This window comes from Ursus arctos, unplaced genomic scaffold, assembly GCF_023065955.2.
Source record: "Ursus arctos isolate Adak ecotype North America unplaced genomic scaffold, UrsArc2.0 scaffold_20, whole genome shotgun sequence".
Classification (NCBI taxonomy): domain Eukaryota; kingdom Metazoa; phylum Chordata; class Mammalia; order Carnivora; family Ursidae; genus Ursus; species Ursus arctos.
Genome location: NW_026622875.1, coordinates 22,031,830 through 22,047,687, shown reverse-complemented (window position 1 = coordinate 22,047,687; position 15,858 = coordinate 22,031,830). Strand labels below are relative to the sequence as shown.

Below are 15,858 nucleotides of genomic sequence, written 5' to 3'. Positions count from 1 at the left end.
TCCGTTACATTGTTCTTAATTGAAGATGTTGAATTCTTTTATATATGAAAGTTGCTTATTTAGGCAATCACTTCTGGTACATTCTTCATAGAAAACTGGATTTCATTATTTTTTATCCTGATAGAATTATATTAATTAAGAGTTAGGAAAGTTAGTTTTTACTTTAACAATAATAGGTAGTTCAGAAAAGGAGAGAGATCTTCTTATTAGCTGTTGTGACTGGGCTGCTTCACATACAGGTATCATTTAGATTAAGTTATGAAAACTCAATATAATAATAGAACTAAATAACCTTTTGCAGTGGCGTTTAATCTTAACGCAAAAGTTGTCTGAGTATGGGGCCTTTGGATTGTTTGTATTATAATTGTATTCAAGTGTGTGTTTATCAGAATCTCATGGAGATTCTAAAAGCCTAGTAGCTATATTACTAAATCAAGAACATTTGCAACGGACTAGTGCTGGGCCTTGGGTGTGGGTGATACACTCAACGTGCATAACTTACGCTTTCTTTAAGACACCCTTTGATCCCATTCTATTTTTTGCTAAAGTTAATATTCAGAGTTTGTAAGGTCATTGGTTAAGTCAATTGAGTTATGGAGGCAACTTTTAACACCCTGCCAAAGAATGTAAGTAAGATTTAATTTAAGCTGTATTTTAATGACACTACATGTATATTAAATTCTTTAACAGAACTATATATTATGTAGTTACTGTGTCAGCTATCCACCAAGAGGCAGTTTGCCTTTTTTTTTTCTTTGAGGGAGAGACTGTCTCAAATAGGAGGAATAAACTTAGAATCTGTCCTTTCTAGGTTTTCGATGTTATAGAATAATGAACTTGTATGCTCTACAGCTATCAAACTTGACTATTCTTTACTTGGAATTCTTTGCCAGTCAAAGCACTTAAAGCAAATGAGCAAGCAACTTTGACTTGTAAGTTTTTCTTTTAACAATAAAGCTCCAACTTAGTACTTTATTATTAGTAGCAAATAGCATTGGTGATAACTTAAAACTGATCTTAACTCATTGGCCACATAGGTGGATCAGAGGGACTCAGGAGCAGTTAGAAGGCAAAAAAGAAAGTAAAGGCCTGCTTATAGCACTTGGAGTGGGGATGGTGAGGGGAAATGTGAGGGGAAGTTTAAAATGTAGAATCAGAGAGACTTGAGGATAATTGGATGTCACAGAGCCTCTATATGCCTTTGTCACCCTTGCTAGCCTTCAGTACCTCATACTAAGGTAATCGTAGGAGCTCTTCACATGTTCTTTTTTAAATGATATATATGTAAGGTGATGATTTGATAGTTATACATAGTGAAATGATTATGACATAACATCTGATGTAGTTACCATTTTTTGTATGTGAGAGCACCTGAAATCTACTCTTAGCAAATTTCCAGTATTCAGTACAATAGTATTAATTTTAGTCATTATGCTATACATTAGAACTTTAGACTTCTTCATCCTACATAACTGCAAATTTGTACTGTTGGCTAGTACCTTTCCCATTTCCCACACCTTCTTGCCCCTGCTGATTACTCTTTATGCTTCTATCTTATTTGACTTTAGATTTTATATCTAAGTGAGATCATGCAGTTTTTTTCTTCCTGTGTCTGGCTTATTTCACTTAGCATAATGTCTTCCATGTTCATTTGTGTTGTTGTAAACGGCAGGATCTTTAGCATGGCTGCCTTGATCCTGGATTCTTTCTAGCCCCACTGCGTTCCACATATTCTATCTTGCTAGTTTTGGGGTTGGTTTTTTGTTTTTCTTTTTTTTAAGATTTTTTATTTATTTAAGAGAGAGCACTCATGACCTGAGCAAAAGGCAGACACTTAACTGACTGAGCCACCCAGGCGCCCTATCTTGCTAGTTTTTTAAAGCATTATATTGGCTGTGCAAATCTGTGTTCATGAGGAGTTTGCTTATTATAAATAGTAAAAAATATTTAAATCAGTAGTCACTGTTAAGAAACTTTGTGGGAGAGTAGAATAAAACTAAAATAATTTTAAATGTTACGGCTTTTATATAGAATGTTTAAGAAATAATTCCTAGTCTTTTCCATTAATTGTTTTATGACTTGATTAATAAAATACTTGTGCTGTCCAAAATCTTATAGATTAATAAATGAGACACGTAGTATATATTTAATGTATTTTAGTTGTACTCACATCCCTTAAAGTTGTGAAGCTGAGAATGCATTGTCAGTAGCCTCCAGCTATTAAGTAGCATGCTGCTTTAATCTTGCACAAAATTGACCAGTGCATAGAAGATCTCTGTACTCATGAGCTACTTGAGATGTGTAATAATAATAATAATACAGAAGAGGGGTGCCTGGGTGGCTCAGTTGGGTAAGTGTCTGACTCTTGATTTGACACTCAGTTTATGATCTCAGGGTCATGAGATAAAGCCTGTGTCAGGCTCAGAGCTGGACCTGGAGCCTGTTTAGGATTCTCTCTCTCCCTCTCTTTGTCCCACCCCCCCAACTCACTCTCAAAAAAAACAAAAACAAAAACCGAAAACCCAATACAGAAGAACAAATTTTTCCCTTTATATCCTTCCTGGTTAAATTGCAACTAACTTAGTATAAAACAGCATGCTTCTAATTGTATAGCAGCCTGTTAGTGGATTATGAAATCAATTTGGTTGATTTGTGACCAACCTTTTAAAAATAATAAGTATTCTGTGAAATGTTTGTGCATGTGGATATACTGTGTCTTGATGTAAAATATTTCTTGTGGAATTGAAGTCAGAGATTTGAAAGGGAAAGAGCTGGACTTAGCAGATTTGGGTGGTTCTTTAGTTGACTGTCAACTTGGAGCAACTAACTTTCCCTTGCAGGATTTTTGTTTCCTCATCTGCAGAATAAGGAAGTTGGGCCAAATACACTGTTTCCTACCTCTTTTTTTTTTAATATTTAAAATATTTTTATTTATTTATTTGAGAGGGAGAAAGAGCACGAGTTGGGGGAAGGTCAGAGGGAGAAGTAGACTCTTTGCTGAGCAGGGAGCCCGATGTAGGGCTGGATCTTGGGATTCCAGGATCGTGACCTGAGCCGAAGGCTGTTGCTTAACCTACTGACCCACCCAGTCGTCCCTGTTTCCTACCTCCTAAATCCTGAGTTCCCAAATGCTACAGTGTTCACTCATTCAACATGAGTGCTTGCTATGTCCCAGGCATTATCAGAGATGTTGGGGTTATAGTAAGTGGACATAAATTGCTGATTTCCTGATGCTTACATTGTAGCGTCAGGGAACACAGAAGATAAAATAAATAAAATATTTAGTATTTTAAGTGGCACTATGGGCTGTAGAGAAGAGTAGTGCAAGAAAGGTGGATAAAAAGTCAGTGCGAAGGATTTTATATATGGTGATCAGAGAGGACATGACTGAGAAGTGACAGCTGAGCAAAGATAAAGAGGTGAGGTAGTAACCCATTCTTCTTTCGAGATAAGAATATTCCAGATGAAACGGCAAGAACAGAGATCCTGAGGCAGGAGCATGGTTCATGTATTAAATTCTAATTAGAGTTACAGCAGAGGCCAGTGGCTTAGACCAGGATGGAAATGATGAGCAATGGTTAGGATTCTGGGTTTATTTTGGAGTACTGAGTCAGAGACACTTGGGTACCATACACATCATTTTTTCATGGGGTTCAGTGAGTGGGTCCCAGAAGCATCAACCACATTCTCCAGTTAAAAACCACTGCTGTTAAAAAAAAAAAACCTGATAAAATTTTGATTAAAATTATTATAAAACTAAAGAAATGTATGTCTATGGTATTTTTCAAAAAGCTGCTTTAAGATTTTTATTAAACAGCATTCCCCAGCTCCCCTCCCCCCACATCTCCTTACTAGTGGGAACTTTATGTCTCAGCTATGTAGAATTTCCTTATACTTTCTCTTCTGGTAGATGAGGATTTATACTATTCCCTATCTCCCCTTTCTTTCTGTCCTCTCAATATATAGTTAGTTACATCACAATTTTTTGGTTAAATCAATAGTTAATGCTTACCTTACTGTGACAATACAAATATGGTTGCTAGGAGGGCTCAGTTGTTGACCTTTTTTTTCTTGAATATCTTCATTTTCCCCCCTTGGAGTTAGTAATTGCTACACATTTAAAAATGTTTGTTTAGTTATGTGAGTACTTGACTATTTAGTTTCATGCCATCAAATATATTCATCTGTCAGTCTTTTTTTCCTAGAGATCTTCGTCCCTCTGGACTTTTTATTACCTGACTCCTTTCTGGACTGGTTCTTTTCTAAGGCTGACATTTCACTATCATCTTGGGATTCCTTTCTCCCTCTCTTGGGTTACTCATTGTGTTCCTAAATTCAGTCCCCTTCCCCATTTTATTGAGATGTAATTGACCTATAACATTGTATTAGTTTTAGGTATACAACATAATTACTCGGAATATTCCCTCCTCTTTTTTAGGTTAATCCCTTAACTTGTAGAACACATAATTTAGTAGCTGAGAAAAGGTATAAGGCAGAAAATTTCTTAAGTATTTCTTTGTCTGCAGTGTATTTATTTTTTCTGTTTGACAGTTAGGTTTGGTATAGAATTCTAGGATCAGTAATCTTCTGCAGTTGTTGGGAATTCTGTTGCTATTCTGACATTTCCTATGTATATAACCTTTTATGCTTTCTGTGGAAGTTGACGAGATCTTTGTTCCCAGTATTTTAAAAGATTGTCGTAGTTCACCTTGGTGTAGGGGTTGGTTTTGGTTTGGGGTTTTTTGGTATCTATTGATTCTACCTGTGAAACCTGACCTCAGAGATCTTGAATTCTCAGGGTCTTTAGAGAATGAAGCTTCTACCTGGGAATGTAGTTTCACCAGTGTGTGGGGGTGGGGGTAGATCCCACCTGGGTATCCCACCTTTGCTTTATAGCCTGTCAGCCACTCCTTCTGTTTTCAGTTCTTTGCCTCACCTCCATCTTGAATACTTTGTGCACTCATCTGTAGGCCTCTTAAGATTTTGCAGGGCTTTTCTTTGGTATTTCCTTCTGCAGTTCTTTCTGCCTCTTTGCTAATAAGTTAGCTACCCCTTCCTATATGCTTCATTGCTTGAAATCTTGGGCCTTGTTCCTTTCTCCCCTGGTTCACTCTGTCCTTGTGGCATATTTCTTTAAACAAGGAGATTTTTGACGTGGAGAGGAAATTATCGTTAATCCTGTTTTCATAAGGAGAGATTTTAAATGTTTGACTCCAGTAGTTTTGTGCTGTGCATCAGTTTGAATGATTTCGGGATGCATAATAATTTTAAATGATTTTAAGATAAAAACAGCATGAGAGATACTGGAGTGTCACCCCATGCTTACATACCTATTGAATTTCATAACATAAAACTGCTTCAGGACAGCCTAAGTGCTTGTGTGTACACCCACTTAGACCATCCCCCAGCTATGTATATTTTAGATCCTCATTACTTGTTGAATTGTTTTTTAAGGAATCATAGTATATATCTTGTCTGTAGTCTGGCCATGAAGTATTTGTAATAGTTATGTTGGAATTTCCGTTACTGCTATCTGTAATAGATGTTGATAGCTTCATTAGCTAATATTTATTGAGCATTTTCCATGTGCCATGTCATGAAATACTTTACATGGGACATACCATATATCGTCTTTACAACAAAGCTGTTTTCCTCCGGTAGATTGTTTTCTTTATGTAATAGGTCTATTTTCTTGCAGCCAGGAGTGACAGGGTAGGAATCTTGGCCTATGTGCCAACTTTGCTTTTTGTTTTGTTTTTTTAATTAATTAGTTTATTTAAGATTTTATTTTTAAGTAATCTCCACATCCGTCGTGGGACTCGAACCCAACAACCCTGAGATCAAGAGTCGCATGCCCCATTGACTAAGCCAGCCAGGTGCTCTTGGTTTTTGTTTTATTTTGTGTTTTGTGTTTTGTTTTGTTTTGTTTTGTTTTTTTGTTTCAAGTAGGCTTCCTGCCCAGCATGGAGCCCACTGTGGGGCTTGAACTCAAAACCCTGAGTTCAAGACCTGAACTGAGATCAAGAGTCGGATCTACCCAGGTGCCCCTGGGAACCCCCGTTTTTATTTTTTAATTATAGAAGTAATTCATGTTCATTGTGAAAACCAAGAATACATTTTTTTATGTTTTATAGAATATAAAACCAAAATAGATATGCATGGTTATTACAAATTTTGGGCCTATTTGGTTTTTATCTCCAATAAATGTAATAAATAATACTAAATAGCTAAAAAAAAAAAACTAGGTAAATTCAAACAGTATGATCTCTTGTAAGTAAATCGGTATTGTAGTGTGAATACGGTGTGTTTTGCGGCACAGGCTGTCTTGAGTTCTGCAGCGTATGCTACAGCGTGTACTGTGGTTCACATTTCTTGCCACTTAGCCCTCACCAATTAACAGAAACAAACTTGTGGCTTCTGTTAAAGATTTTCCTTGTGTTGTTTTAGATAAAGTTGACCCTGGATCAACATGGATTTGAACTGATAGGGTCCACTTTGATGCAGAATTTTTTCGATAAATACAGCACTGTAAATGTAGTTTCTTTATATGATTTTTTCAACATTTTCTTTAGCTTTATAGTAAGAATACAATGTATAATACATATATAAAATATATGTTATCTGTTTATGTTATTGGTAAGGCTTCCAGTCAGCAGTAGGCAATTAGAAGTTAAGTTTTGGGGGAGTCAAAAGTTACGTGTGGATTTTTAACCACATGGGGTGGGGGAGGTTGGTGCCCCAACCCCCATGTTTTTCGGGAGTCAACTGTAATGAGGTTTTAAGCCTATTTTGTAGCTGTTTAAAAATTATACCTGTTCCTTATTTATTGAGTGTGGAGTCTCAATCTAGTTAATTTTGTTTCAAGTCTCTTATAGCCCTACTATTTAATTGATGTGTTGATTTCTGACAATATAATTATGGTTTCGATCTTTCCTTTTTGGGGTTTAATTTTTTTAATTTCCTATTTAAAACTCTTAAGTGGAGTTTTTAGGAAACATTAAGTGTATTATGATTAAACTTTTAACATGTAGTTGTATTCAGTTCCAGGTAGTACATATATTTAACATTTATTACTACTTTTCACATACTCAGTTTTTTCATCAGATTATTTATCAAGGTATATATATATAATAAAATTCACCAAATAAAATTTGCTAAGTGTATAGTAAGTTTTGGTAAATGTATAAGTTACTGTAACTTCTATTATAATCAAGATATAGAACATTTCTTTTATCCCGAGCATTCCTCCATACCCTTTGCAGTCAGTTCCTATGCATTCCATTACCTCTTGGTAATCAGTGATCTCATTTCTGTTCTAGTTTTGCCTTTTCCAAAAAGTCATTAAAATGAAAATGTCCTAAAATAAAAGCCTTTTGTCCCTGACTTTTTTCAGTTACCATAAAGCTTTTGAGATTCATCCAGGTTGTTGCTTTTTTTGCAGAATATAATAATCTGTTATGTTGATATACCGTAACTTGTTTGTCCTTCATCAGTTGATAGACATTTAGGTTTCCAATTTTGGGCTATTAAGAGAACAGCTGCTGGGGCGCCTGGGTGGCTCAGTCGTTAAGCGTCTGCCTTCAGCTCAGGGTGATCCCAGAGTCCTGGGAACTGAGCCCTGTATGGGGCTTAGGGCATGGGGCTTCTCCGCTGGGAGCCTGCTTCTTCCTCTCCCACTCCCCCTGCTTGTGTTCCCTCTTTCGCTGGCTGTCTCTGTCACTGTCAAATAAATAAATAAAATCTTTAAAAAAAAAAAAAAAAGGTAAGAGCTTTAAAAAAAAAAAAGTACAGCTGCTATAAATATTCATGGACAGGTCTTTGTGCAGACATATATCTGGACTTCTGACTCAATACCTAAGAGTGGGTCTTTGTAAGAAACCAACAAGCTGCCTTTTTTGTTTTTTTGTGTGTTTTAAAAACCATTTTCTAAAATGACTACCGTTTTGCATTCCCATTGCAATGTATGAGATTTCCAGTTGGTCTTTATCAGCACTTGGCTTTCTCATTCTTTTTAGTTTTAGCCATTAATAGATGTATCGATCGTCATAGCTCATTGTGGTTTTAATTTGCATTTCCCTGATAAGCGATGTGAAAAAATCTTTCAGTGTTTATTTGCATCCATATATCTGTTCCCGTCTTTTTTGGGGGTTGTTTTTATCATTGAGTTGTGTTTCTGAATATATAAGCACTTTATCAGATGTGTGTTTTGCAGATATTTTCTCTCAGACTGTAGGCTTGTCTTTTCATTTTCTTAACAGTTTCTTTCCAAGTGACAGTTTTTAGTTTTGGTAAAGTCCAGTTTATCTTTTTTTTCTTTTATGATTCCTGCTTTTTTGTTGTTTTTCTCCAAATGTGTTCTAGAAGCTTCACAGTTTCATGTTTAATATCTAGGTCTATGATTCATTCTCAGTTAATTTTTAAATACAATATGAGGTAAGAGTCAAGTTTTAGTTTACATAAGGATGTTCTCTGTTGTTGTATTTTTCACTTCTGTTGCATAAAATTTGTTTCAGTTTTATTTTCTTGATGGTATGTACTGTTACATCAGTATGAAATACTCTACCTTATTTAATGATTTTTCTTAAATTTTATTGGGAGTAATATTGTTGCCATGCCTGCTTTTTTTATTATGTGACACACACACAATTTTTTTTTTTTTTTTAGTTCTGGAGGTAGAATTGTTTAGTATATTTCTGTGGTGGGCTGCTTTTCTTTTTCTTCCTTTAATGCCCATTTGAAGGTCCAGGTTACTTTGACTTAGTCTGCTTTTCTCTTTGTGTAGTAAGAGCTCTCCTGAGTGGTTTTCCTCTGGTTAGAAAGCAGTTCCCAAGGTTTCACAAGGTTTCACTGGGTAGCTATTAGTGCTTTAAGAGAGAAAATTATTTCCCATTCTTGCATTTAAAAAAAATACTGAGCCTATCTCTTACATTCCTTGAAAATGTTTAAATGATGTCATTTGTTAAGAGCTTTTATTTTGTTTTGGTGATCAGTTTTTGTATTTAAATTGGATTCTTCTAGCTAACCCTACCTACTTTGTGTCAGTTTCTACATGTGAGCCTGATATACTGATCTTGAGATATAAATGTCATTTTTTGTAGGTGAAACACTTCTGAGTATTTGAATATTTAAAACAGGAAACATGATTATCCATCAGTGGTTAATTTTTATTGCTGTAAAGACCATATCTTGGGTTTTGAAAGCTGGAGGAGTTTGAGCGATAGGATGTACCTCAGATAGTGATCTCAGTGTCAACAACCGCAAATAATACCTGGGCAAGGAGCACCAAATAAACCCTTTACTTCGCAGAAAATTTTAGTAACAGTACCCATCATTTGGAGTCTTCTTTAATTATGATTGCTAGGTAAATATTAAGCTCAGTTCTTCTTAGCTACTGAAGGTGTTTGTATGCAGTCAAATAAATGAAACATTAAAATTGTTTAGTCTTTTAAAATCAACAATCTTAACATTTTAGTACCTTGGTGAAGCCCCAGTTGCCCACTCATTTTACAGTCTAAATGTGTGTACTAATTTATGGAGTAAGTAGATTTGTTCTTTGTGTTTTTTCGTAGATGTGGTGGTACAGTAGGAGCTATTCTGACATGTCCACTGGAAGTTGTAAAAACACGGCTGCAATCATCTTCTGTGACACTTTATATCTCTGAAGTTCAGTTGAACACCATGGCTGGAGCCAGTGTTAACCGAGTAGTGTCTCCTGGACCTCTCCATTGCCTAAAGTGAGAGCACAGTACTCGTGAATTTGTTTTGTTTTGTTTTTAGGCTGTTTACCTTAATGATACCCCTGTGTTTTGTTTATGTTCTGCCACATTTAAAAAGGTTTTTTACAAACTTATTAACAGAGTCACCCTGAATTCATCAGAAATGATTATCCCTAATGGAGAGGAACAGTTAGTTGGATAATATAAAATGTAATATTATTTCCAAATCATGTGTATTTGGAATATTTTTTATGTTTATTCAATGGATTTGTTTTCTGAAAGTATTAGAGGTATTCTAATCTGGATTATTTATTTGTCTTTGAAATGTGATAGTGTTAAATGCCAGCTCTTCTTGTGTGTTTTTTCATTTTCCAAGTACTGACACAGTAAGTACACCCACTTACTGGCAGTCTGATTTTCATATAACCTACACATAGCTGAAGTTTAAAGCAGTGTTCTACTGATTTTAAGAGGTGATTCAGTGTTTGACATTTCTTGGTTTGAAAAAGATTTTATTTATACATATTATCCTACTTCATTATATTGCACATTGGATTTGAAATTTCAGAACTATTGAAATTACATTTTACATGTTAAGACTTAGATGTGTGACTTGTATCTGCCTTATCAGGTCACTTGGTACGCAATCTATTTGAACTTCGTTCAGTAGTCTTTATTTTGTGGCAGCAAATAAATTCAATACTGTGTGTTTACCTTAGTTACCAAAAGATAGCATCAGTCTTTTCTTTTTCAGATTTATCTGGTACATGATAGGTAGAATAAAATTGTTAATAATTTTGGATTAAAATGCCATAATTATAGGGACACCTGGGTGGCTCAGTAGGTTAAGCATCTGACTCTTGACTTTGGCTCAGGTCGTGGTCTCCGAATTGTGAGAGGTAGCCCTGTGACAGGCTCCGTGCTGGGAGTGGAGCCTACTCGAGATTCTCTCTCCCCCTGCCCCTCCCCCTTCTTAAATATAAACAAACAAACAAATAAGATGCCATATTATAGATGAATATCTGATAAGAGTATTAATCTGATTAATAATATCTTGATAAAATAGAATATTTTACCTATTAATAGGTTATTTCAGTATCATGATTTTGACTTTTTTTAAAGATTTTGTTTATTTTTTTGTCAGAACGCGAGAGAGAGCACAAGCAGGGGGAGCAGCAGGCAGAGCAGGCAGAGGGAGAAGCAGGCTCCCTACTGAGCAAGGAGCCCGACATGGGACTCCATGCCAGGACCCCAGAATCATGACCTGAGCCAAAGGCAGATGCTCAACTGACTGAGCCACTCAGGCGTCCGTGATTTTGACTTTTATTACCACTGATTACCTCTCCTTAAACTTCTTTCTTTGACCTTTGTGACAGTACTATATATTTTTATTTATTTAAGAGCGAGCAGAAGGGAGAGGGGCCAAGGGGGAGGAAGAGGGACCAGCAGACTCCGAGCTGAGCGCAAGAGCCCCTGTGGGGCTCAGTCTCGTGACCTGAGATCATGACCTGAGCTGAAATCAAGTCAGATGCCTAACCAGCTGAGGCATCCTGGCTCCCCGCAGTAGTACTATATTTTTTATTCTATTTTTCAGTGGTTTTGCTTTCTCTGATTTTTCTCAGCAGTAGTAGGAATCCCTCTCAGCTTTGTTTTAATTTCTCAGTTTTTCTGGCCCTCTTTTAGAGTCAGTTTAACATGTTTCACCTGCCATTAGTGTATAGGTGTCTTCTGAGTTTGCATTCTCTGCCTTAACATTTTTTTGCTCATTCCCATTGTTTCGCTACTAAGGGGCTCTGTCCCAAGCAATCTGTTTCATGGCTTCTGATTTTTCCTAACATCTCTGAAATATAAGTCACATACCATAAAATTAACCCACGTAAAGTGTACAATTTGATTGTTTTTAGTATATCCACAGAGTTGTGCAACCATTATCACCTTCTAAATTTCAAACATTTTCATCATCATCACAAAATAAACCTATATCTGTTAGCAGTCACTTCTCATTTTCTGCCTTCTCTCTTCCTCCATCCCCTAGCCCTAGGCAACTACTAATCTGCTTTCTGTCACTACAGATGTGCTTATTCTGGACACTGTATATATGGAATTATATAATACACAGTCTTTTGTGATTGGTTTCTTTTACTTAGCATAACATTTTCAAGGTTCATCCATGTTGTAACAAGTATCTTTTTGTCAAGTATTGCTTTATATGGATATATACCACATTTTGTTTATCTATTCAACAGTTGATAGACATTGATTTGTTTCCACTTTTGGAGTGTTCTGAATGATGGTATTACAGAGACGTATATTTTCATTTTGGGGGGATATGTTAGGAGTGGAGTTTCTGGGTCATATGGTAACTTTATGTTTAACATTTTGAGGAACTGTTGCACTGTTTTCCAAAGCAGCTGCATCATTTTATATTCCTACCACCAGTGAATGAAATTTTTAATTTCTGCACGGCCTCATCAACATCCTGTTTTTTGTTGTTTGGGTTTTTGGTTTTTTTGTTTTAAAAAAAAAAAAAACTCAGGGCTAACACAACCTTGAGATCAGGACCTGAGCTGAGATTAACAGTTGGACACTTAAGAGACCGAGCCACCCAGGCACCCCTGCCAACCCTTGTTTTACTATGTCTGACCTTTTTACTATAACCATTCTAGTGAGTGAAGTGTTTCATGGCTTAACCACGAACTTTAGGAATCCCGCCCCCTCTGGGCTCTTAGTTTCCTAGGTGGCTCATGGATGAATTTCAAGAGGTCTATAAATTACATGAAATTTAATGCAAAATTGTGTTTGCAAATGTGTAATTTTTTTTAAAGATTTTATTTATTTATTTGACAGAGACAGCCAGCGAGAGAGAGAACATAAGCAGGGGTAGTGGGAGAGGAAGAAGCAGGCTCTCAGCAGAGGAGCCTGATACGGGGCTTGATCCCGGAACGCCGGGATCACACCCTGAGCCGAAGGCAGACACTTAACGACTGCGCCACCCAGGCGCCCCACAAATGTGTATTTTTTAAAAATATTTTATTTATCTATTTATTTATTTGAGAGAGAGCACAAGTGAATATGGGCAGGGACTGAGGGAGAGAGGGAGAGTATCTTAAGCAAATTCCCTGCGTAGCACAGAGCCCAATGTGACCCAGTCCAGTTACCCTAAGACCATGACCCGAGCTGAAACCGAGTCAGGCACTTAACCGACTGAGCCATCTTGGCGCCCCAACAAGTGTGTGTGTGTGTGTGTGTGTGTGTGTGTGTGTGTGTGTGTGTATACACATATTTTTTTAAGAACACTTACCTTTCTTTCTTTTTTTTTTTTTTTTTAAAGATTTTATTTATTTGACAGAGACACAGTGAGAGAGGGAACACTAGCAGGGGGAGTGGGAGAGGGAGAAGCAGGCTTCCTGCTGAGCAGGGAGCCTGATGCGGGGCTCCATCCCAGGACCCTGGGATCATGACCTGAGCCAAAGGCAGACGCTTAACAACTGAGCACGCAGGCGCCCTGAACATTTACCTTTCTTAATTCTTCAAAGAGATTTATGATACAGAAAAGGTTAACAAACACTGAATCTTCAAAAAGTTCTCTATCATTTGTTATTTTGAACTCTGCTTCTGTCTAATCTAGTTTTATCAGAAGTGGTTCTGTATCACCTGTGTCAGTCATCTGGAAGCCTGGTAAAAATGCAAGTTACTGAGCATTGTCCTATACCTATTGAATCAGAGTACTTGGAGGGCGAGATCAGAGAAATATGCATTTTGAACAAACACTTCAGTAGTAATCATAATATTAAGATTTATCAAGTACTTACTGGGAGCCAGATGCTCTTTTAAGTTCTTTCTTTATTTATTCCTCACAGCAACTCAGAAAAAGAGTACTGTTTTTTCTCTGTTTACTGTTGACGAAAATAAGGATAAGAGAAAGGTTATTACTTTATGTTCTTATAGCTAGTCATTTACCAAAATTGGTCTTCATATTAAGAAGTCTGGCTCCATATCTCAGGCCCTTCACCATTATGCTCAACTGTCTTTAAAGAAACCATTCTTATGCATGTAAGTGGTTGAGAACTACTGCCCTAGCCTGTTAACTCTAAGTTAAAATACTTACTTTTTCCAGTTTCTGTTTCTTCTCACTTCCAAGCTTAATTTAATAACTCACTTTTAGAAAGCCTTCCATGACTTAGACATGCCTCTTCCTTTCCCTACTGGGCATATGTATCTAGCTTGTATAGAATTTGCTTATTAATATAGTCCGTTAAATTATTTGTTTCAATATAATTCTTTTTTCCACAACTACACATCAGATTTCTCAATGGCAGGCATCTCACCTTCTTTTCTTTTTACTCTGCTTAGTTTCTATACGGTAAGTATTCAGTATAGCAAATGTTAACTGAATAGCGGGAGAAATGGTAACAGGCTAACCATTTTAGTACCCTAAAGGAGGTTAGGGTGCCAGATTTTGACAGCATTTCATTGGTTGAATGAGATAATGCTGCATTACTGAGAGAGTTGTCTGATATCAAGAAAGGACCTCAAATACTAGACAGAGAACTAAATCTCTGGGAATTGAATTTGCTGGTAAAGATTGTAAAATGGAGGATATCAAAGGTAAGAGTAGCGTGATTATATGAAAATACAGAAATTATACTGTAGTCTTTTAAAACTTTTGGAAAAGAATCTGATTGGAATTTTTTTTATTATTTAAGATTATCAATTTATGCTATGTCAAGAAAAACAGATCTTCGTAAGAAAAACTGACCAGAGCAGCACAACATTATAGCAGAAACCTACAGGTTTAAAAGTTTTAAGTTTGCTATACAAATAAAGTACTAGACTTCAAAGGACATTCCTTTCTAAATAATATTTTTCTCTTTCAGAGTGATCTTGGAAAAAGAAGGGCCTCGTTCCTTGTTCAGAGGATTAGGTCCCAATTTAGTGGGGGTGGCTCCTTCCAGGTAAAAAGAATTTTTTTAAGTTAAACAAAATCGTGACAATCTTTTTTGTTTCAAGCTTAATGATGGAAGATGCTGAAGAGAAGTCAAGATGGTAAGGATAAAGCACCATGGTATAAAAGCAGGTATCAGTAACCATGTAAAAGCTTGGGCAGTTTGCCCAGGTGCAGAGGACTTCTTAGTGAAATCATTGTGATACAGTTTTTGTGCCAACTTCCAAAGGCAAAGAACAAACTAAGGGAACCAACAATGAGAAAGAGGAATACCTAGATTCTAGAACTAACCCTACTTTTTGGCTCAGAAGACCAGCTAAACAGAATAATTTCATTCCCTATTAAAAGAGCCAAAAAAAGGCCTTAATACATTAATTCCCTGTCATTTTTCTCTGATACCCTTTTATCTTAGATTTACTTCTTCTGTAATAAAATACTATAGAGTTTCCATTCAGAGTGAAAATGGCTGTTTGTGTCCCATGTACTAGATACATGTCTTATTATTTATTGGGTTTCAACTTTTTATGGGCTTTTTTTCTCTTAAAAAGTTACCTTGGTACACCTGGGTGGCTCAGTTGGTTAAGCGTCGGACTCTTGGTTTCACCTCAGGGTGATATCAGGGTCATGAGATGGAGCCTGGCCTGGGTCTCTGTGCTCAGTGTGGAGTCTACTCGAGGTTCTTTTCTGCCTCTCCTTTTCCCTCCCCTCTGCTCCTTCCTGCTCCTTCTCCCCCACTTGCATGCTTGTGCACTTGCCTGCACATGCTCTGTCCCTCTCTCTCAAACTTAAAAAGTTTTATCCTTACTGTAGAAAGTAAAAAGTATAGCATAAAGGTTGACATTCCATCTTAAACACATCACCTCATCTCATGGTTTATGCCTTCTCACAGGCACTTACTCTTCTCCGCAGAGATAACTGTTATTAATAAAACAGTTTGGTGTGTATAGCTCTGTTAATTTTTCTGGCTTATTGTGTATGTGAAGTGCATAATATGTATACTTAATTATCATTTACATTCATTTAATCATATTAAAATAATTCACCAAATTTGTATTGAAGCTTTTTCCATCGAAATATGTAGTTTTTGTTTAATCACATAGCATGACTATTCTATCATTAATAAGCATTCCCTTATTGATAAACCTTTAGGTTTGTTTCCACATTTTGTCTGTTGAAAACAGTTTTGTGAACATAGCT

At 36.4% G+C, this 15,858-nt stretch overlaps 1 protein-coding gene across 1 annotated transcript in view; it reads left to right on the top strand.

Moving 5' to 3' along the window:
* Positions 1-15,858, top strand: part of SLC25A36 (solute carrier family 25 member 36) — a 37,013-nt gene that overhangs the window by 2,528 nt on the left and 18,627 nt on the right. The window contains exons 2-3 of the mRNA XM_026497146.4: positions 9,570-9,734; positions 14,594-14,671. Coding sequence (XP_026352931.1) covers positions 9,570-9,734; positions 14,594-14,671 — 243 coding nt within the window. The remainder of the gene's footprint in view (positions 1-9,569; positions 9,735-14,593; positions 14,672-15,858) is intronic.